The 22,354-nt window shown below is 46.4% G+C and overlaps 2 protein-coding genes across 2 annotated transcripts in view; both read left to right on the forward strand.

The window, feature by feature from the left end:
- LOC144485203 (uncharacterized) overlaps positions 1-22,354 on the forward strand; it is a 247,144-nt gene that overhangs the window by 111,062 nt on the left and 113,728 nt on the right. The window lies entirely within an intron of this gene.
- Positions 1-22,354, forward strand: part of LOC144485224 (uncharacterized) — a 78,817-nt gene that overhangs the window by 24,136 nt on the left and 32,327 nt on the right. Inside the window, exons 4-5 of the mRNA XM_078203432.1 lie at positions 2,293-2,572; positions 20,537-21,206. Of these exons, the coding sequence (XP_078059558.1) occupies positions 2,293-2,572; positions 20,537-21,206 (950 nt within the window). The remainder of the gene's footprint in view (positions 1-2,292; positions 2,573-20,536; positions 21,207-22,354) is intronic.

The raw sequence follows: 22,354 nt of genomic DNA on the forward strand, positions 1-22,354 counted from the left end.
AGGGGAGACTTAATAGAGGTTTATAAAATGATGAAGGGGATAGATAGAGTGAACGTTCAAAGACTATTTCCTCGGGTGGATGGAGCTATTACAAGGGAGCATAACTATAGGGTTCATGGTGGGAGAAATAGGAAGGATATCAGAGGTAGGTTCTTTACGCAGAGAGTGGTTGGGGTGTGGAATGGACTGCCTGCAGTGATAGTGGAGTCAGACACTTTAGGAACATTTAAGCGGTTATTGGATAGGCACATGGAGCACACCAGGATGATAGGGAGTGGGATCGCTTGATCTTGGTTTCAGATAAAGCTCGGCACAACATCGTGGGCCGAAGGGCCTGTTCTGTGCTGTACTGTTCTATGTTCAATAACCTTTGATGTGGCACCTCATCAAATGTCTTCTGGAAATCTAAGTACAGCGCATCCACCGGTTTCCCTTTATCCAATTCCCGATGGGGAATTTTAGAAAATTGAACAACACATCAACTATCTCACTCTGTTAAGACCCGAGAATGAAGCCCAGCAGGACCCGAGGACTCATCAGCCCACAGCTCCAACAGTTTGCTGAGGACCACTTCCCTGGGAATTGTGCTTTTTCAGAGTTCATCCCACACTCCTGTTTTCTGATTTCCAGCTGTTTCTGAGTTTTAACTGTATCCTCTATTGTGAACACCGAGGCAAAATACTTGTTCAATTCATCTCCCAGCTCCTTATTTTTCATTATCAATTCCTGGACTCACTTTCTATTAGACAGTTAAGAAATGAGGTGGAGCAAGTGACTGAAGTGTCAGTCAGGGAGCACTATTGGGAGCACCAATAGTTTCAAAATAGTTCAGGAAAAAGATAGGACAGGTCCACAGGTCAAGGCCCTAAACTGGAGCAGGGCCACTTTTGTGGGCATTAGGCAGGATCGAGCAGATGTCGATGAGGTGAGTTTGTTTGAAGGGAAAGGAATGACTGGGAAATGGGAGGTTTTAAAAAAGTGTGATATCAAGAATCCAGGGGCAGTGTATTCCTGTTAAGATGCAGGGAAAGAATGGTAAATTTAGGGATCTCTGGCAGACAAGGGACATTGAGGCTCTGGTCAGGTAAAAGAAGGAAGCATACATTGGGTTTAGGAAATCGGGGACAAGTGAATCACTCTGACTATAAAAAGTGTAAGAAAATACTGAAGAGGGAAATCAGGAGGACAAAAAGAGGGTATGATATGGATCTGGCAGGTAAGATTAAAGAAAATTCCAAGAGGTTCTATGGCTATATTAAGAGTAAAAGGGTGGCTAGAGAGAGAATAGATCCCCTTAAAAATCAGTATGGCCATCTGTGTGTGGAGCCACAGGAGATGGGTGAGATTTTTAATGAATACTTCTCCTCTGTGTTTACTGCGGAGAGCACCATGGGTGCTAAAGAAATAAGGGAAACAAGTGGTGATGTCTTGGGCACACGCATGTTACTTGGGAGGAGGTATCTGCAGCCTTATAAAAGCAAATTACTGCGGATGCTGGAATCTGAAACCAAGAGAGAAAATGCTGGAAAATCGCAGCAGGTCTGGCAGCATCTGTAAGGAGAGAAAAGAGCTGATGTTTCTTGTCTCGATGACCCTTTGTCAAAGCTCTGAAACATCAGTTCTTTTCTCTCCATACAGATGCTGCCAGACCTGCTGAGAATGGGGAGACAGTGTGTGGGATGGAGATTTCCAGCTTTTGGGGAATGAGAGAGGAAAGAATGTTCCATAGAAATTGTCTGTTCTGAATTTCTATCCTGTACTGACACTGATGACTTTTGGAAACTTATTTTCCAGGATATTGAAAGAGGAATCACAGGCCGAAATCTCAAACGTCACGTCTAGATCTGACAGAGTCTTATTCCTTGGGACCTCAATATCATCGGACTTTGAATCCAGAAGGAGAAATGATTGTCCAGTCTGTCGATTTGAAAAGATTTGAAATGTCAGTGTGAGTGAAAAAGCATCGACACACTGCCACACTTGAGTGAGAGTGTTCCAATGCACTGACTAAAGAGCTTTAACCAGTTACACAGTCTGAATAAATATCACACCATTCACAGTGGGGAGAGACTGTAATCTTGTTCTGTGTGTGGACGAAGTTTCAACTAATTGTCCACCCAAGAGAGAGATAATGACACCTGCACCATGGAGAAACCATGGAAATGTGCAGACTGTGGGAAAAGATACAGAGCCCCATCTCTGCTAGCAGCTCATCGGCGCAGTCACACTGGGGAGAGACCATTCACCTGCTCTCAGTGTGAGAAGGGATTCACTTGTTTATCCAGCCTGCAGACACACGAGCGAGTTCACACTGGGGAGAGGCCATTCACCTGCTCTCAATGTGGGAAGGGATTCACGCAGTCATCCCACCTGCAGACACACCAGCGAGTTCACACTGGGGAGAGACCATTCACCTGCTCTCAGTATGGGAAGGGATTCACTCAGTTATCCAGCCTGCAGACACACCAGCGAGTTCACACTGGGGAGAGGCCATTCACCTGCTCTCAGTGTGGGAAGGGATTCACTTGTTCATCTAACCTGCGGACACACCAGCGAGTTCACACTGGGGAGAAACCATTCACCTGCTCTCAGTGTGGGAAGGGATTCACTCAGTTATCCGCCCTGCGGAGACACCAGCAAGTTCACACTGGGGAGAGACCGTTCACCTGCTCTCAGTGTGAGAAGGGATTCACTCAGTTATCCAGCCTGCAGAGACACCAGCGAGTTCACACTGGGGAGAGGCCGTTCACCTGCTCTCAGTGTGGGAAGGGATTCACTCAGTTATCCAGCCTGCAGACACACCAGCGAGTTCACACTGGGGAGAGACCATTCACCTGCTCTCAGTGTGAGAAGGGTTTCAGAGTTTCATCCCAGCTGCTGAGACACCAGCAAGTTCACGAGTGATTCCAGGGTTGGATTCTGCTGTTATTGTTTCTGCTCTCAATTACATCCAGGACTGCATTTTGTTCATTCTCACAGTTGGTCAATGGGGAGGGTCAGAGGGTTTCTTTGTGCTGGACTGGCCGGTCTCAGCCTCCAGTGGGCTGATGCTCTTTGAGTCTTTTTGTGAATACCTGGTTTCAAATGTCACAAGGATCACAGAGTGACAGGGTGTTCGGAAGTTTAGAGATATTTCGTCAGAAGAAAATGGAGGTTGGCAGTGCAAAGGTACATTTCTGAATGGAGGGCTGTGACAAGTGACATTCCTCAGGGATCAGTGCTGGGACTTTTGCTGTTTGTAATATATACAAATGATTTGGAAGAAAATGTAACTGGTTTGACTGGTAAGTTTGTGGATGACGCAAAGGTTGGTGGAATTGCGGATAGCGATGGGGATTTGTGAGAGGGAGGCCATGCCTCACTAACCTGGTGGAGTTTTTTGAAGAAGTGACTAGAATGGTTGACGAGGGAAGGGCCGTGGATGTTGTCTATATGGACTTTAGTAAAGCGTTTGACAAAGTCCCTCATGGTAGGTTGGTGCAAAAGGTTGGATCTCATGGGATAAAGGGGGAGGTGCCTAGATGGGTGGAGAACTGGCTTGGTCACAGAAGACAGAGGGTGGTAGTGGAAGGGTCTTTTTCCAGCTGGATGCCTGTGACTAGTGGTGTTCCGCAGGGCTCTGTATTGGGACCTCTGCTGTTCGTGATTTAGATGAACGATCTGGAAGAAGGTGTAACTGGGTTGATCTGTAAGTTTGCGGACGACACAAAAATGGCTGGACTTTCAGATAGTGAGGAACATTGTCAGAGGCTACAGAAGGATATAGATAGGCTGGAAATTTGGGCAAAGAAATGGCAGATGGAGTTCAATCCAGATGAATGCGAAGTGATGCATTTTGGTAGAACTAACGTAGGGGGGAGCTATGCGATAAATGGCAGAACCATGAAGGGTGTAGATACGCAGAGGGACCTGGGTGTGCAAGTCCACAGATCCTTGAAGGTGACGGCACAGGTGGAGAAGGTAATGAAGAAGGCATATGGCATGCTTGCCTTTATAGGACGGGGCATAGAGTATAAAATTTGGGGTCTGATGATGCGGTTGTATAGAACGCATTTGGAATACTACGTCCAGTTCTGGTCGCCACACTACCAGAAGGACGTGGAGGCATTAGAGAGAGTGCAGAGGAGGTTTACCAGGATGTTGCCTGGTATGGAAGGGCTTAGTTATGAGGAGAGATTGGGAAAACTGGGGTTGTTCTCACTGGAAAGACGGAGGATGAGGGGTGACCTAATAGAGGTGTATAAAATTATGAAAGGCATAGGTAGGTTGAATGATGGGAATCTTTTTCGCAGGTCGGTGGTGACGTTCACGAGGGGTCATAGTTTTCAAGATGAGGTGGGGGGAGGTTTAACACGGATATCAGAAGGACGTATTTTACACAGAGGGTGGTGGGGGCCTGGAATGCGCTGCCAGGCAAGGTGGTGGAGGCGGACACACTGGGAACGTTTACGACTTATCTAGATAGCCACATGAACGGAGTGGGAATGGAGGGATACAAAAGAATGGTCTAGTTTGGACCAGGGAGCGGCGTGGGCTTGGAGGGCTGAAGGGCCTGTTCCTGTGCTGCATTGTTCTTTGTTTCTTTGTTTTGTTTCTTTGGGACTGGCAGAGGATACAGCAGGATATAGATCAGTTGGAGACTTGGGTGGAGAGATGGCAGATGAAGTTTAATCCGGACAAATGTGAGGTAATGCATTTTGGAAGGTCTAATACAGATGGGAAATATACAGTAAATGGCAGAACCCTTCAGAGTATTGATAGGCAGAGGGATCTGGGTGTACAGGTACACAGGTCATTGAAAGTGGCAATGCAGGTGGAGAAGATAATCAAGAAGGCATACGGCATGCTTGCCTTCATCGGCCGGGGCATTGAGTTTAAAAATTGGCAAGTCATGTTGCAGCTTTATAGAACCTTAGTCAGACCGCACTTGGAATATAGTGTTCAATTCTGGTCACCACACTACCAGAAGAATGTGGAGGCTTTGGAGAGGGTACGGAAAATATTTATCAGGATGTTGTCTGGTGTGGAGGGCATTAGCTATGAGGAGAGGTTGGAGAAACTTGGTTTGTTCTCACTGGAACGATGGAGGTTGAGGGGGGACGACCTGATAGAAGTCTACAAGATTATGAGGGGCATGGACAGAGTGGATAATCAGAAGCTTTTTCCCAGGGTGGAAGAGTCAATTACTCGGGGCATAAGTTTAAGGTGCGAGGGGCAAGGTTTAAAGGAGATGTACAAGACAGGTTTTTTATACAAGAGGGTGGTGGGTGCCTGGAACTCGTTGCCGGGGAAGGTAGTGGACGATAGTGACTTTTCAGATGCGTCTTGACAAATATATGAATAGCATAGGAATAGAGGGATATGGTCCCCGGAAAGGTAGGGGGTTTTAGTTCAGACGGGCAGAATGGTTGCTCCAGGCTTGGAGGGCCAAAGGGCTTGTTTCTGTGCTGTAATTTTCTTTGTTCTTCGTTCTGTTTGGAACATCTCAAATGCCGATCCAATTTCCTTTTTAATTGTTCATTGTCTCCACTTCCTCCACCCTCGTAGGCAGCGAGTTTCAGGTCATTACCATTCGCTGCATCAGAATATTCTTCCTAACATCTCAACCCCCCCTCCCGACCCTTGCATCTCTGACCCAAAACAAGAAATCTGTGTCCCTCTCGTCCTTGTCCCTTCAGCTAATGGGAACAGCTTTTCTTTGTCCACCTTATCTAAACCTGTCAGAAGCTTGTCCACCTCGATCAAATCTCCCCTCAACCTCCTTTGCTCCAAGGGGAACAACCCCAGCCTGACATTGACAATAAAGAACAAACTAACAGAATATGTTAATACCTGAAATCAAATGGGAATGTTTAATTTCTGTTTTAAAGATATTGTGAATATATTGTCCTGGACAATAAAGGAATTGGAATAACTCACCTTGGGTGTGGTTGAATGGAATATATCAATCTGATATCCACCTACAGTCCAGTGAAAGTCTGGAATATGTAGCTGGAAGTCCCTTCCTAACAGCACTGTGGGTGTACGTACACCTCAGGCATTGCAGCAGTTCAAGAAGGGGTTGGAGTTGACCATGTCCGAGGCAGCTACATACAGCCACATATTCTGTTATAATTGAAGGGGCGGCACGGTAGCACAGTGGTGGGGTGGCACGGTAGCACAGTGGTGGGGTGGCACGGTAGCACAGTGGTTAGCACTGCTGCTTCACAGCTCCAGGGACCTGGGTTCGATTCCCGGCTTGGGTCACTGTCTGTGTGGAGTTGGCACATTCTCCCCGTGTCTGCGTGGGTTTCCTCCGGGTGCTCCGGTTTCCTCCCACAGTCCAAAGATGTATGGATTAGGTTGATTGGCTATGCTAAGATTGCCCCTTAGTGTCCTGGGATGCATAGATTAGAGGGATTAGCGGGTAAAATATGGAGGGATATGGGGGTAGGGCCTGGGTGAGATTGTGATCGGTGCAGACTCGATGGGCCGAATGGCCTCTTTCTGTACTGTAGGGTTTCTATGACTGCAGATTGAATGTGAGGCATTGTAGGACTGGACTATCTTGACCATATTCCTGTGACTGCCCGGAAACTCATGTGTCTATTTTAGTTTATAATTGAGGATTTCTGGGAATAAGTTAAATGCGGAAATATTAAGCATAGCCTGGAGGAATTTGGAATAACTGAGAATTTTATCCCCAGATAAAGAACCAAGATTTTGTCGGTGTTTGGGTGTAACGTGTTTGGGGTTTTAAATCAACAAAGATGTTGCCTCTAAAATCAGTCCATGTAAGTTGGCTTAAAAAAGGTTAAGTTATAATGAAGGATCTTGGATCTTATTACAATCAAGGAGTTGTGAGTTTGTAGTGCTCTGTCGCTTTAAGAAGCTATTGCTGCGAGAGAGAATGCTGAGGATTCATTGTTTGAAATTTACGAGCTGTGAGAATCTGTGTTTTGTTTGTTTTATGTGGATGTTTGTAGATGTGTTTTATCATTGTTTTGGGCTACATTTGTTAAGGTTTATCTTTCTGGGGAATTAACCTTACCTTGAGTCTTTAATTAAAGGCATTTTTGGAAGTTTAAAAACAGAATCACAAGAACACTTAAGTAATTAATTTTGGTTATTGTTGTTGTAAAGCACATGCTAAGTTTCTCTGTTTGTGTGTGGATGATATTTGTGGGATGAACGCTTCAAGCTTTGAGGTTTTCTGTCTGTGATTTAAATCAAACAGATTTTTAAAAAAGGAAGTGTGATTAATAAAACTTTTTTTGTTCAGAAGTTATGAACCTGGAGCCATATTTACTGGCCAGAGACAGGATTCCAGGATATTTTACTAAACATGTGGGAATTTTAATCCGGATACAATTCACCCATGTGAGAATGAGAGTTTTAATTTGTAATAGTTATTTAAAATTTGACACATGTGAAATGATTCTGACCAATCCTGTGTTGGATTGATCTTGGGTTAAACTTCCTGTCAGGTCCAAAGATTTATTCCTGACGCAAGTAACACAAAGAAAAGGAAAATTCTGGAATTGGATACTGAAGAAAAGAGTTTAAAAAGAGCGATTATTAAATAGAAATGTTCCCAGACCATGTGGTCATTAGATTAAAACAAAGGAAGAGTGCTGACATCCATTTGAGAACTTTTAATCCACCCCATTTCTAACTAAGGGAGTCTATGTACAAAGAAAGCCCAAGAAAGACCCCCCCCCAAGGGGGGTCTGGAAAGCATCATGATGGGGGCACCTGTCCATGAGATGATCACAAAGCCCCATAATGCCCAGATACTAATTTTATTGAACCTATAATGTATGTAATCTATCACCATTCTGATTGGATTGTGTCCAGCCGGGATGCGCTGAGTAACTGTATAAGAATTGATGATTTTCTTTGTTGGGTGGAGTTACACATGGTCAGCCCCTGTGGCTTCTCCCCGCTGGCGTAACACAATAAACTGTTTGTCGATTGAATCAGGCACAACACACTGGGTACATTACCACTTCATCCTTGGGAGTGGCCTGATAGGCCGTGGTCCAGACTAAATGTGGCCTTTGGGGGGCCTTTCATGAATCACATGTGTTTGGTCGTTGTAAATGTGCATTCAAAATGGTTGGAAGCACAGATCATGAGTAATATTCCAGCTCCTGAGACAATAGAGAAGCTCTGTCAAATTTTCACAAGCCCTGGGTTACCAGATTCGCTTGTTTCAGATAACGACACTCTGTGAACAAGTGAGGTGTTTCAGGAATTCCTGTAAAGGAATGGTCTATGCCATGTGCGTACTGCACGGTAGCACAGTGGTTAGCACTGCTACTTCACAGCTCCAGGGACCTGGGTTCGCTTCCTGGCTTGGGTCACTGTCTGTGTGGAGTTTGCACATTCTCCTCATGTCTGCATGGGTTTCCTCCGGGTGCTCCGGTTTCCTCCCACAGTCCAAACATGTGCGGGTTAGGTTGATTGGCCAGGTTAAAAATTGCCCTTAGTGTCCTGAGATGCGTAGGTTAGAGGGATTAGTTGGGTAAATATGTAGGGATATGGGAGTAGGCCCTGGGTGGGATTGTGGTCGGTGCAGACTCGATGGGCCGAATGGCCTCTTTCTGTACTTAGGGTTTCTATTTCTATTTCATTTCACTGTTTCATCTGGCTACAAATGATCTTCATGATGTGGAGATGCCGGCGTTGGACTGGGGTAAACACAGTAAGAAGTTTAACAACACCAGGTTAAAGTCCAACAGGTTTATTTGTTCGCAAATGCATTTGTTAGCTCGTGGCATTTGCTAACAAATAAACCTGTTGGACTTTAACCTGGTGTTGCTAAACTTCTTACTGTACAAATCGTCTCACAGAAAGAGCTGTTCAAACTCTGAAGGAGGGATTGAAGAGAATGGCAGGCGATACTTAAAGAACAAGCTCTCAAGATTTTTGTTCCAGTTTCGCATCACACCACAATCCACAACTGGACTCTCTCCTGTGGAATTTTTAGGTAGAAGGTTGACGTCTCATCTGGATCTGCTTCATCCAGATCTCAGAGCAAAAGTGAGCAGGAAACAAGAGAAGCAGAAGGAGGGACACGACTATCGCGCCAAAGAGAGGCAGTTCAAACCGGGTGATCAGGTTTACATCAGAAACTTTGGGAGTAATCAAAGGTGGTTACTGGGAATAATTTTAAACCAAAGTGGTCCAGTATCTTGGGTGGTGAGACTGTAAAACGGAAGAGTTGTTCGCAGACACCAAGATCATATTCGCTTGCGGTGTGACCCCGAGTCAGGAACAGTTTCAGAGTCAGCAACCATTACTGAGAACATGGCAGAGGGTCATGCTGCTGTGGATGTTCACCAGGAAATGGTTCCAGCTTTGCCAGTTGACTCTGCTGTGGGAGTGGAAGAGGAATGTTCATGTACAGATTCTCAAACTACCTCTTCACCTCCCATTCCAGAAACACCATTACAAGATTTACCAGTGGTATTGTACAGGTTGCAATGCAACCACAAAGCTCCTGACAGACTTCCGTATTGTTAAAGACATTACTTTGTTGTATTTCTGTCCTGATGGGGGATTGAAATTTAAGGGGAGGAGAAGTTTTACAGAGTGTTCTTCACAACCTCTCTCCCTTCTGAGCATGTGCAGGCTTTGGCCGGGGTTTCAGTCTGCAAGTCCAGGCTGGTTCCAATGCTCCTGTTTCCTTTAGTTTGCCAATGATTTTTAAACTTTGTTATTTATTTATATAAATAACATTCTGCTTTTAACAATGCATTTGACTACCTTATTTGTGGACTGAAGTTCCCAAATTGTAAAGCAGGAGATTACTTAAATGGACAGCCTGAATTGAGAGACAATTAAAGAATAAACGATTCATTAATACAGATGTTAGAAAGGCGAGAATGTAAATTTGAACACAAAAGGGTGGCCCGGTGGCACACTGGTTAGCTCTGCTGCCTCAGCGCCAGGGACCTGGGTTTGATTCCCGGCTTGGGTGACTCTGTGGAGTTTGCACGTTGTTCCCATGTCTGCCTGGTTTTCTTCCGGGTGCTCTGGTTTCCTCCCACAGTCCAAAAGATGTGCTGGTTAGGTGCATTGACCATGCTAAATTCTCCCTCAGTGTTACCCGAACAGATGCCAGAGTGCGGTGACTAGGGGATTTTCCCAGGAACTTCATTTATTCGTGTCACAAGTCGGCTTACGTTAACATTGCAATGAAGTTACTGTGAAAATCCCCGAGTCGCCACACGAAGGTGCCTGTTCGGGTACACGGAGGGGAGGGAGAATTTAGCATGGCCAATGCACCTAACCAGCATGTCTTTCGGGCTGTGGGAGGAAACCGGAGCACCCGGAGGGAACCCACGCAGACACGGGGAGAATGTGCATACTGTGATTCAAGTCGGGAGTCGAACCCAGGTCCCTGGCGCTGTGAGGCAGCAGTGCAAACCACTGTGCCCTACAGAGAGGTGTTGGGAGCTGTTGATTTTACAAGTTATCCATGTTTTCGGAGCCATCACTTCATGTCCTGGTCTGAAAAGGATAGAGAGAAGTCTGTTCATAAGATATAGGAGCAGAATTAGGCCATTCGGCCCATCGAGTCTGCTCCGTCATTCGATCAAGGCTGATATGCTCCTTATCCCGATGTTCTTGCCTTCTCCCCATAACCTTTCATAAGTTCATATGTTCAATTGTTAAAGCTAAACTTTCTCCTTTTACTGTTAATCGATACTTTCCTTTTTTATCTTTGACTTGTTACATTTTTAATGGTTAATAAACTTACTGAATCACCGTTTAAAGTATTCTTTCTAGCCACATGGTTAAGTCACTGGAACCTGGTGTGATTTACAGTTATGGAGGTTATTGTAAACAAGAGAACCCCATAAATCTTAGTTCAAATAAATCAAAGTTCTCACAAATGGAATGCTATCCTTTATTCTGAGAGAAATTGAACAGAGAAGTAGATATTATGCTTCAGTTATACAGGGCGTTGCTGAAACTGCATCTTGAACACTGGGTGCAGTTTTGTCTCCAATTAAACAAAGGATCGTAGAATCCCTGCAGTACAGACAGAGGCCGTTCTGCCCATTGAGTCTGTACTAAACAGCATCCCACCCAGACCCTGTTCCCATAACCCCACATATTTACTCTGCTAATCCCCCTCACACATGGGTCAATTTTAGCATAGCCAATCAACCTAACCCGCACACCTTTGGACTGTGGGAGGAAACAGGAGCACCCGCAGGAAACCCACGCAGACACGGGGAGAATGTCCAAACTCCACACAGATAGTGAATCGGACCAGGGACCCAGGAATTGAACCTGGGTCCGTGGCGCTGTGAGGCAGCAGTGCTAACCACTGTGCCACCGTGCCGCCCCATTTTATAAATACCATGGAAGCAGTTCAGAGGAGGTTTACTAGATCGATTCCCAATCCAGCAGTGTGAAATGTTAACTCTGTTTCTCTCTCTACAGATGCTGCCAGACCTGCTGCGTTTTTCCAGTCCTTTCTGTATTTATTTTAGATCAACCTGTAGTGGGGGGAAAAACACTATTTACGATCCAGGATAAAATAAATGTCCTTCATCAGCTTTTGTGGATCATTTAAGTGGAAATGTGCTCTCCCCGGCTCAAAGAGCATCAGCCCACTGGAAGCAAAGTTGTGAGACCGGCCAGTCCAGCAAAAATAAATCCTTCGACACTCCCACTTCATCCACTGTCAGAATGAACATGGTTCAGTCCTGGATGTGATCAACAGCAGCAAGAACAGCAGAATCCAACCCCTGTCATCACTTGTGAACTCGCTGGTGTCTCCGCAGGCTGGATGACGTTCTAAATCTCTTTGTGCAGTGAGAGCAGCTGAACGGTCTCTCCTCAGTGTGAATGCGCTGGTGGATAACCAGATCCCCAGAACGTTTGAAACTACTTCCACAGTCAGAGCATTTAAAGGGTCTCTCCTGGGTGTGAGTGAGATTGTGACTCAGCAGGCTGGATGAATGAGTGAATCCCTTCCCACACACAGAGCAGGTGAACGGTCTCTCCCTGGTGTGAATTCGCTGGTGCTCCCGCAGGTGAGATAACGTTCTAAATGTCTTTGTGCAGTGAGAGCAGCTGAACGGTCTCTCCCCAGTGTGAATCCGCTGGTGGATCGTCAGTTCCCGAGAGCTTTTGAAACCACTTCCACAGTCAGCGCATTTAAAGGGTTTCTCATTGCTGTGAGTGACTTTGTGTTTTGAGATTGGATAACTGCATAAATCCTTTCCCACACACCAAGCAGATGAATGGTCTCTCTCCAGTGTGAACCAGCTGATGTCGCTGCAGATCGGGTAAATGAGCGAATCCGTTCCCACACTCAAAGCACATGAATGCTCTTTCTCCAGTGTGAACCAGCTGATGTCGCTGCAGATGATATAACCGAGTGAATCTCTGCCCACACACACAACAGGTGTGCGGCTTCTCTCCGGTGTGAATACGTTGATGAATTTGCAGCTCAGAGGGGGTTTTGCAACCCTTCCCACAGTCCCCACATTTCCACGGTTTCTCCATGTTGCAGGTGTCCTTGTGTTGCTCCAGGTTTGACCAGCAGTTGAAGTCTCACACGGAACAATATTATGGCGCCCTGCTGCGATGGTGCAATATTTTTTCAGGCTGTGTAACTGGGAGGCTCTTTCCACAGTCACTGCATGGGAAAATCTCAGTTGATTTTGTGTGTGTGTGTGTGTGTGTGTGTGTGTGTGTGTGTGTGTCAGTCCTGTTCCAGTCACAATGATGTTTAAAGACTGCTGAAGCCGATAGAACAGAGAAACATTTCTCCTTCTGGATTCAAAGACCGAAGATATTCAGGTCCCGCTGAATTGAGTGACTGTCAGATGTTGATGTGATGTTTGGTTTGAGATTTGTCTGTAAAATCCTCAACTTCTGATGTCCTGTAAAAGGAGTTTACAAAGGTTATCACTGTCAGTACAGGATATAAATTCAGAACAGACAGTTCTAGTTTCTATGGAACATTATTTCCTCTCTCATTCCCTAAGAGCTGTAAATCTCCATCCCACACACTCTCCCTCCATTCTCACTCTGCTGTATCTAATATTCACCCTCTGATTGAGGCTGATTGATAGATCCATGCTCACTGCTCCCTGTCCTGGACACAGAGAGCTGGAAACCTCCATGCAGGCTGCCAGACAGATATATGTCTATCTGACTGGACTAACAATGTGTGGAACATACCAACTGGATTCACTTCCTTTCCCTTCAGTTGCTGCAAGTCCCCAAATTCCCCCAGAATGAGAAAAGAAATGGAAAGGGGGAGAAAAGAAAAAGTGTTTTACTCACAGATGTTGGCCTTTTTTAAGGTCAAACCAAATAAACAAACTCAAGTTAAATCAGGACAAAGTAAAAGGGGCAGCTCCCCAAAAGGAGGGGGAACAGCCCGAAAAAAAATCAAAGTACAAAGGAAACTTAAAAACATCAAATCATAATGTGATTATTTGGGTCGATAACGCACCCCAACCCCTGCAGTGCCCAACGGGGGCGGAAGGCGTCAACCGCGCCCATGGACATCGCATGTTCCCTCTCCAGGGACACCTGGCCGCGAACGTAGCCACGGTAGAGGGGCAGACAGTCAGGATGGACAGCCCCCTCGATCGCCCGCTGCCTGGACCTATAAATGGCGCGCTTCGCCAGGCCCAGGTTCACGAGGAGGTCACCATCCCGACCCGCCCCTCTCTGCGTGGGTTTCCTCCGGGTGCTCCGGTTTCCTCCCACAGTCCAAAGATGTGCGGGTTAGGTCGATTGACTATGCTAAATAAATTGCCCCTTAGTATCTTGGGATGCGTAGATTAGAGGGATTAGCGGGTAAAATATGTAGGGATATGGGGGTAGGGCCTGGGTGGGATTGTGGTCGGTGCAGACTCGATGGGCCGAATGGCCTCTTTCTGTGCTGTAGGGTTTCTATGATTCTCTTGTCCCTCTGAAGATAGAGGTTCTGAACCAGCCCCTGAAACCACGCCCATTGTGACCCGCCACCGACAGCAGCGCATGCGCTCTCCTTCCCCGCTGAAACAAGATGGCAGCCGATAACCGGGGCCTGTTCCCGGGATTAAAGCCTGGGAGCTGTAAACCCGAGACCTGCAGGGTCTTATTCGGGCCGTGCGGCCTACAGCGGGTGTTTGTGAAGCCAGAGCTCCCTCCCTACCCCGACTCCCGGCTCCATTTCTCCCGCAGCCCCACCGACTCACCTGCTGAAAAAAGCATCTCCCGCATTCATGGAGCTCTGGGCAAAGTGACACTGCGCACGCTCCAGATATAGCATCGCGCCTGCGCAATAGGCTCCTGTGGAATGAATAGGACACTTTCACACCCGCAGGGGCACCTGGGAATTAAAGACGTCATTGTCAATCAAAGACAATAATAGAAAATTATCTTGTGCAATTAAGATCAATTAATTTTTAAAAATGCATTCCTCGGAATTTGTGCGCTGCCATTCTCTATTTCTAAAATTGATTTAAACCAGTGCTCTGCTATGGGAATACCCTGAATTTTAAAAACTTTTCCCACTGGTTTCCTCTCCTCTCTCTGCTCTCCTGAAGGTGCTCATACTGGTTGGGGAAATCCCACAGAGACTGGTTTCTTTCACTTTCTTTCTCCTGATGCTCAATATTGTGTTTTATGGAATGATACATCACAGATGGAAACCACTTGGCTCATCCTGCCCAGTCGGGCTGTCTTTAAGATCTGTCCAATTAATCCCACAGCCCTGCTGGCAGAGTGAGAACAACATCTATTTATACTGCAGCAATGCAGGAGGTGAATGGAAAATGTTTTCCAGTTGCATACCTCTCAGACACACTCACCCCTAGAAAGATAAATTGGCCTGTGTACTAAGAACAAAGAAAATTGCAGCACAGGAACAGGCCCTTCGGCCCTCCAAGCCTGCACCAACCATACTGCCCGACTTAACTAAAACCCACGACCCTTCCAGGGACCATATCCCTCTATTCCCATCTCATTCATGTACTTGTCAAGACGCCGCTTAAAAGTCAAAACCGTATCTGCTTCCACTACCTCCCCCGGCAATGAATACCAGGCACCCACCACTCTCTGTGTAAAACATCTGCCTCGTACATCTCTTTTAAACTTTACCCCTCGCACCTTAAACCTATTCCCCCCAGTAATTGACTCTTCCACCCTGGGAAAAAGCTTCTGACTATCCACTCTTTCCATGCCTCTCATAATCTTGTAGACTTCTATCGGGTCTCCCCTCAACCTCCATCGCTCAAGTGAGAACAAACCAAGTTTCTCCAACCTCTCCTCATAGCTAATGCCCTCCATACCAGGCAACATCCTGGTAAATCTTTTCTGGACCCTCTCCAAAGCCTCCACATCGTTCTGGTAGTGTGGCGACCAGAATTGAACACTATATTCCAAGTGCAGCCTAACTAAGGTTCTATAAAGCTGCAACATGACTTGCCAATTTTTAAACTCAATGCCCCAGCCAATGAAAGTAAGCATGCCATATACCTTCTTGACGACCTTCTCCACCTGCATTGCCACTTTCAGTAATCTGTGTACCTGTACACCCAGGTCCCTTTGCCTATCAATATTGTTCAAGGTTCTGCCATTTACTGTATATTTCCTATCTGTATTAGACCTTCCAAACTGCATTACCTCACATTTGTCCGGATTAAACTCCATCTGCCATCTCTCCACCCAAGTCTCCAACTGGTCTATATCCTGCTGTATCCTCTGATGGTCCTCATCACTATCCGCAAATCCACCAACCTTTGTGTCGTCCGCAACTTACCTATCAATCCAGTTACATTTTCCTCCAAATCATTTATATATATTATATAAATCCTGTGTGAATTCGCTGTTGTGTCCAAAGACTGGATGGCCCAGCAAAATCCTTCCCACACAAGGAGCAGGTGAACAATCTCTCCCCAGTGTGAACTCGCTGATGGGCACTGAGGTTGGATGAACGTGAGAACCCCTTTCCACAGGTGGAGCAGCTGAACGGCCTCTCCTCAGTGTGAGTTCGCTGGTGTAACAGCAGGTGGGATGAGGTAGTGAATCCTTTCCCACACACAGAACAGATGAATGGCCTCTCTCCAGTGTGACTGTGTCTATGGTTTTCCAGCAAGTACAGATAATTGAATCCTTTATCACAATCATCACATTTCCATGGTTTCTCCATTTTCCCAGCCCCAATGCGACCGTGTCGATGGGTTTCCAACCAGGATGGATAACTGAATCCTTTACCACAATCCTCACATTTCCACGGTTTGTCCATGGTGCTGGTATCCTTCTGTCTCTCCAGGTTGGATGATTAGTTGAAGCCTCATCCACATACAGACCATGGTGTGATGTTTTTCAGGCTATGTAACTGGTTAAAGCTCTATCCACAGTCAGTTCACTGGAGCACTCTCACTTGGGTGTATGTGTGTGTCTCAGTTCTTTTTCTGTCACATTGAATTTTGAAATTTTCTTCCACTGAAAAAACAGGGAACAAACTATCCCTCCACTGTCAAAAGCAATCATATTTAGGTCATGATGAATCGAATGGCTCTGTCAGACTTTGATGTGAAGTTTAGTTTGAGTTTCCTGTCTGTGAATCTTCCTCTTCTAGTTCCCTGCACAAAGAGTTTTAAAAAACTGCTTCAGAACAGACAATTTCAGTTTCCACGAAACATTTCTCTGTCTCATTTATCTTGAGCTGTAATCCCCATCCCACACACTCTCTCTTGTCCCTGAGCTGAAATCAAAATCATTGCCCCATCTCCACTCTGAGCCCAGCTCCCTCTCCCTCCAGCTGGATTCAGTCCTGCAGGCCATGTGCAGATTGAGAGGACAATCAAGGAGTCAATTATTTTCCTTCCAAGTCAGGGGACGTGCAGCCCCACTGACTCTGTTGTTACCACAATGGGCACATGTGCTCTGCTCACCAATGAAACACCGCGGTGACCATTAACATGGGCCTGTTCCGAGGAAAGGCTCCATTTTATTTGTGCCACAACAGCAGGGGAATTACCTCCTGCACAGGCACAAAGGTATCATCAGTCACAGAAAATAATTGCAGCTGGTGTCTCAAACCTCATTTTACCATTTGCTCCCAGACATTCTCAATTCAATTTTGAAATGCAAACTGAAATCTGGCAAAGTGGGTAAATTAAACACATTTTAATGGTCATTTTCAGAATGACTATTCCCAAGAATTAATTCCTAAATCAGTAAATTAAAATTCTCATCAGCAATGTAGGCAGCACAGTGGTTAGCACTGCTGCCTCACAGCTTCAGGGACCTGGGTTCGATTCCCAACTTGGGTCACTGTCTGTGTGGAGTTTGCCCGTTCTCCCCATGTCTGCGTGGGTTTACTCCAGATGCTCCGGTTTCCTCCCATCGTCCAAAGGTATGCCAGTTAGGTGCATTGGCTATGCTAAATTGCCCCTTAGTGTCCTGGGATGAGTAGGTTCGAGGGATTAGCAGGTTACATATGTGGGGTTACTGGAATAGGGCTTAGGTGGGATTGTTGTTGGTGCAGACTCGATGAGCCGAATAACCTCCTTCAGCACTGTAGGGATTCTATGAAATACTTTGGGAGAATTGCTATTTTAATGGGCATTTTCACAAATGATATAAAATGATTTTTCAAAACAAATTAATATTTTAATGATTAATAAATAAAAAGTATTTCATAAAACAACCACCCAGTGTGGGGTTCAGGATTCTAACTCAGGGTTTCTGAGCTCCAGGAACCACGAACTGAACCAGCCGGGAATGGTCTCCACAAAACTTCCCCAACTCCCTCCCGGGAAAAAGCTGCAAACCCGGGAGCTGCAGCTTCTTATTGGGGGTGTTGGAGCCTCCAGCGGGTGTTTGTGAATCCTCCCCGCCCACCTCCCAGAGTTTCCTTCCTTCCCAGAGATCAGAGTCCTCATTGATTTGAGGACAAAGTGTAACCTCTTATTTATTGTCCCCCTCCCCCATCCTCTGATGTGAACCATCCTCCAGTGGCTGAGCCAGGATGGGGCCGTTAACCTGGGCCTGTTCCCGGGAGGGAGGGAGGGAGAAGCCCCGCAGCTGCAAACCAGGGAGCTGACAATGATTCTGAAGGGTTTGCGGATCCACAAAGTGTTTCCAAATCCTCCCAGCCACCGCCTAACGCTGACTCCGCTTCTCCGGGACAAACAAGCGCCAAGGCCAGCAATGACACAGCGCATGCTCCACATCACAATGCCCGGGCACTGATTGACGGCAGCTCCGGACCAATAGGAAGAGGGGGCGGGGCTGGAGGACCGAGCGGGAACGGCTGGTCCTCCAACCAATCGGAGTGAATGAGGGGCGGGACCTGAAGCATGCGCAGTGCGGGTAATGGCGACAGACGGTTTAGAAAATTGAACAACACCAACTATCTCCCTCTGTTCAGACCCGAGAATGAAGCCCAGCAGGACCTGAGAATGAAGCCCAGCAGGACCCGAGAATGGAGCCCAGCAGGACCCGAGAATGAAGCCCAGCAGGACCCGAGAATGGAGCCCAGCAGGACCCGAGAATGAAGCCCAGCAGGACCCGAGAATGAAGCCCAGCAGGACCCGAGAATGAAGCCCAGCAGGACCCGAGGACTCACCAGCCCACAGCTCCAACAGTTTGCTGAGGACCACTTCCCTGGGAATTGTGCTTTTTCAGAGTTCATCCCACACTTCTGTTTTCTGATTTCCAGCTGTTTCTGAGTTTTAACTGTATCCTCTATTGTGAACACCGAGGCAAAATACTTGTTCAATTCATCTCCCAGCTCCTTATTTTTCATCATCAATTCCTGGACTCACTTTCTATTAGACAGTTAAGAAATGAGGTGGAGCAAGTGACTGAAGTGTCAGTCAGGGAGCACTATTGGGAGCACCAATAGTTTCAAAATAGTTCTGGAAAAAGATAGGACAGGTCCACAGGTCAAGGCCCTAAACTGGAGCGGGGCCACTTTTGTGGGCATTAGGCAGGATCGAGCAGATGTCGATGAGGTGAGTTTGTTTGAAGGGAAAGGAATGACTGGCAATTGGGAGGCTTTGAAAGTGTGATATCAAGAGTCCAGGGGCAGTATATTCCTGTTAAGATGAAGGGAAAGAATGGTAAATTTAGGGATCTCTGGCAGACAAGGGACATTGAGGCTCTGGTCAGGTAAAAGAAGTAAGAAGTTTAACAACACCAGGTTAAAGTCCAACAGGTTTATTTGGTAGCAAAAGCCACACCTTTTGCCAGCAAATAAACCTGTTGGACTTTCACCTGGTGTTGTTAAACTTCTTACTGTGTTTACCCCAGTCCAACGCCGGCATCTCCACATCAGGTAAAAGAAGGAAGCAGACATTGGGTTTCGGCAATCGGGGACAAGTGAATCACTCTGACTATAAAAAGTGTAAGAAAATACTGAAGAGGGAAATCAGGAGGACAAAAAGAGGGTATGATATGGATCTGGCAGGTAAGATTAAAGAAAATTCCAAGAGGTTCTATGGCTATATTAAGAGTAAAAAGGTGGCTAGAGAGAGAAGAGATCCCCTTAAAAATCAGTATGGCCATCTGTGTGTGGAGCCACAGGAGATGGGTGAGATTTTTAATGAATACTTCTCCTCTGTGTTTACTGCGGAGAGCACCATGGGTGCTAAAGAAATAAGGGAAACAAGTGGTGATGTCTTGGGCACACGCGCCATGTTACTTGGGAGGAGGTATCTGCAGCCTTATAAAAGCAAATTACTGCGGATGCAGGAGTTTGAAACCAAGAGAGAAAATGCTGGAAAATCTCAGCAGGTCTGGCAGCATCTGTAAGGAGAGAAAAGAGCTGATGTTTCTTGTCTAGATGACCCTTTGTCAAAGCTCTGAAACATCAGTTATTTTCTCTCCATACAGATGCTGCCAGACCTGATGAGAATGGGGAGAGAGTGTGTGGGATGGAGATTTACAGCTTTTGGGGAATGAGAGAGGAAAGAATGTTCCATAGAAATTGTCTGTTCTGAATTTCTATCCTGTACTGACACTGATGACTTTTGTAAACTCATTTTACAGGATATTGAAAGAGGAATCACAGGCTGAAATCTCAAACTTCACGTCTAGATCTGACAGAGTCATATTCCTTGGGACCTCAATACCATCGAACTTTGAATCCAGAAGGAGAAATGATTGTCCAGTCTGTCGATTTGAAAAGATTTGAAATGTCAGTGTGAGTGAAAAAGCATCAACACACTGACACACTTGAGTGAGAGTGTTCCAATGCACTGACTAAAGAGCTTTAACCAGTTACACAGTCTGAATAAATATCACACCATTCACAGCGGGTAGAGACTGTAATCTTGTTGTGTGTGTGGACGAAGTTTCAACGAATTGTTCACTCAAGAGAGAGGTAAGGACACCTGCACCATGGAGAAACCATGGAAATGCGTGGACTGTGGGAAGGGATACAGATACCCATCCCTGCTGGAAGATCATCGGCGCAGCCACACTGGGGAGAGGCCGTTCATCTGCTCTCAGTGTGGGAAGGGATTCACTCGGGTATCCAACCTGCAATCACACCAGCTATGTCACACAGGGGAGAGGCCATTCACCTGCTCGCAGTGTGGGGAGGGATTCACTCGGTTATCCAACCTGCAGTCACACCAGCGAGTTCACACTGGGGAGAGGCCATTCACCTGCTCTCAATGTGGGCAGGGATTCATTCAGTCATCCAGCCTCCTGACACATCAGCGAGTTCACACTGGAGAGAGACCATTCACCTGCTCTCAGTGTGGGAAGGGATTCACTCGATCATCCCACCTGCAGAGACACCAGCGAGTTCACACTGGGGAGAGGCCGTTTACCTGCTCTCAGTGTGGAGAGGGATTCACTCGGTTATTCAGCCTGCAGAGACACCAACGAGTTCACACTGGGGAGAGGCCATTCACCTGTTCTCAGTGTGGGAAGGGATTCATGAACTCATCCAACCTGCGGACACACGAACGAGTTCACACTGGGGAAAGACCGTTCATCTGCTCTCAGTGTGGGCAAGAATTCACTCAGTCAGCCGACCTGCAGAGACACCAGCGAGTTCACACAGGGGAGAGGCCATTCACCTGCTCTCAGTGTGGGAAGGGATTCATTCGGTCATCCCACCTGCGGATACACCAGCGAGTTCATACTGGGGAGAGACCATTCATCTGCTCTCAGTGTGGGAAGGGATTTACGAACTCATCTGACCTGCAGACACACCAGCGAGTTCACACTGGGGAGAGGCCATTCACCTGCTCTCAGTGTGGAAAGCGTTTCAGAGTTTCATCGGAGCTGCTGAGACACCAGCAAGTTCACGAGTGATGACAGTGGTTGGATTCTGCTGTTATTGTCTCTGCTCTCAGTTGCCTCCAGGACTGCATTTTGTTCATTCTCACAGTTGGTCAATGGGAAGGGTCAGAGGGTTTCTTTGTGCTGGACTGGCTGGTCTCAGCCTCCAGTGGGCTGATGCTCTTTGAGTCTTTTTGTGAATACCTGGTTTCAAATGTCACAAGGATCACAGAGTGACAGGGTGTTAGGAAGTTTCGAGCTATTTAGTCAGAAGAAAACAGAGGTTGGCAGTGCAAAGGTACATTTCTGAATGGAGGGCTGTGACAAGTGACATTCCTCAGGGATCAGTGCTGGGACTTTTGATGTTTGTAATATATATAAATGATTTGGAGGAAAATGTAACTGGTTTGATTGGTAAGTTTGTGGACGACACAAAGGTTGGTGGAATTGTGGATAGCGATGGGGACTGGCAGAGGATACAGCAGGATATAGGGCAGTTGGAGACTTGGGCGGAGAGATGGCAGATGAAGTTTAGTCTGGACAAATGTGAGGTAATGCATTTTGGAAGGTCTAATACAGATGGGAAATATACAGTAAATGGCAGAACCCTTCAGAGTATTGATAGGCAGAGGGATCTCGGTGTACAGGTACACAGGTCATTGAAAGTGGCAATGCAGGTGGAGAAGATAATCAAGAAGGCATATGGCATGCTTGCCTTCATCGGCCGGGGCATTGAGTTTAAAAATTGGTAAGTCATGTTGCAGCTTTATAGACCGCACTTGGAATCTAGTGTTCAATTCTGGTCACCACACTACCAGAAGGATGTGGAGACTTTGGAGAGGGTATGGAAAATATTTATCAGGATGTTGCCTGGTGTGGAGGGCATTAGCTATGAGGAGAAGTTGGAGAAACTTGGTTTGTTCTCACTGGAACAACGGAGGTTGAGGAGGGCAACCTGATAGAAGTCTACAAGATTATGAGGGGCATGGACAGAGTGGATAATCAGAAGCTTTTTTCCCAGGGTGGAAGAGTCAATTCCCAGGGGCATAGGTTTAAGGTGTGAGTGGCAAGGTTTAAAGGAGATGTACGAGGCAGGTTTTTT

Source organism: Mustelus asterias, unplaced genomic scaffold (genome assembly GCF_964213995.1).
Source record: "Mustelus asterias unplaced genomic scaffold, sMusAst1.hap1.1 HAP1_SCAFFOLD_171, whole genome shotgun sequence".
NCBI lineage: Eukaryota > Metazoa > Chordata > Chondrichthyes > Carcharhiniformes > Triakidae > Mustelus > Mustelus asterias.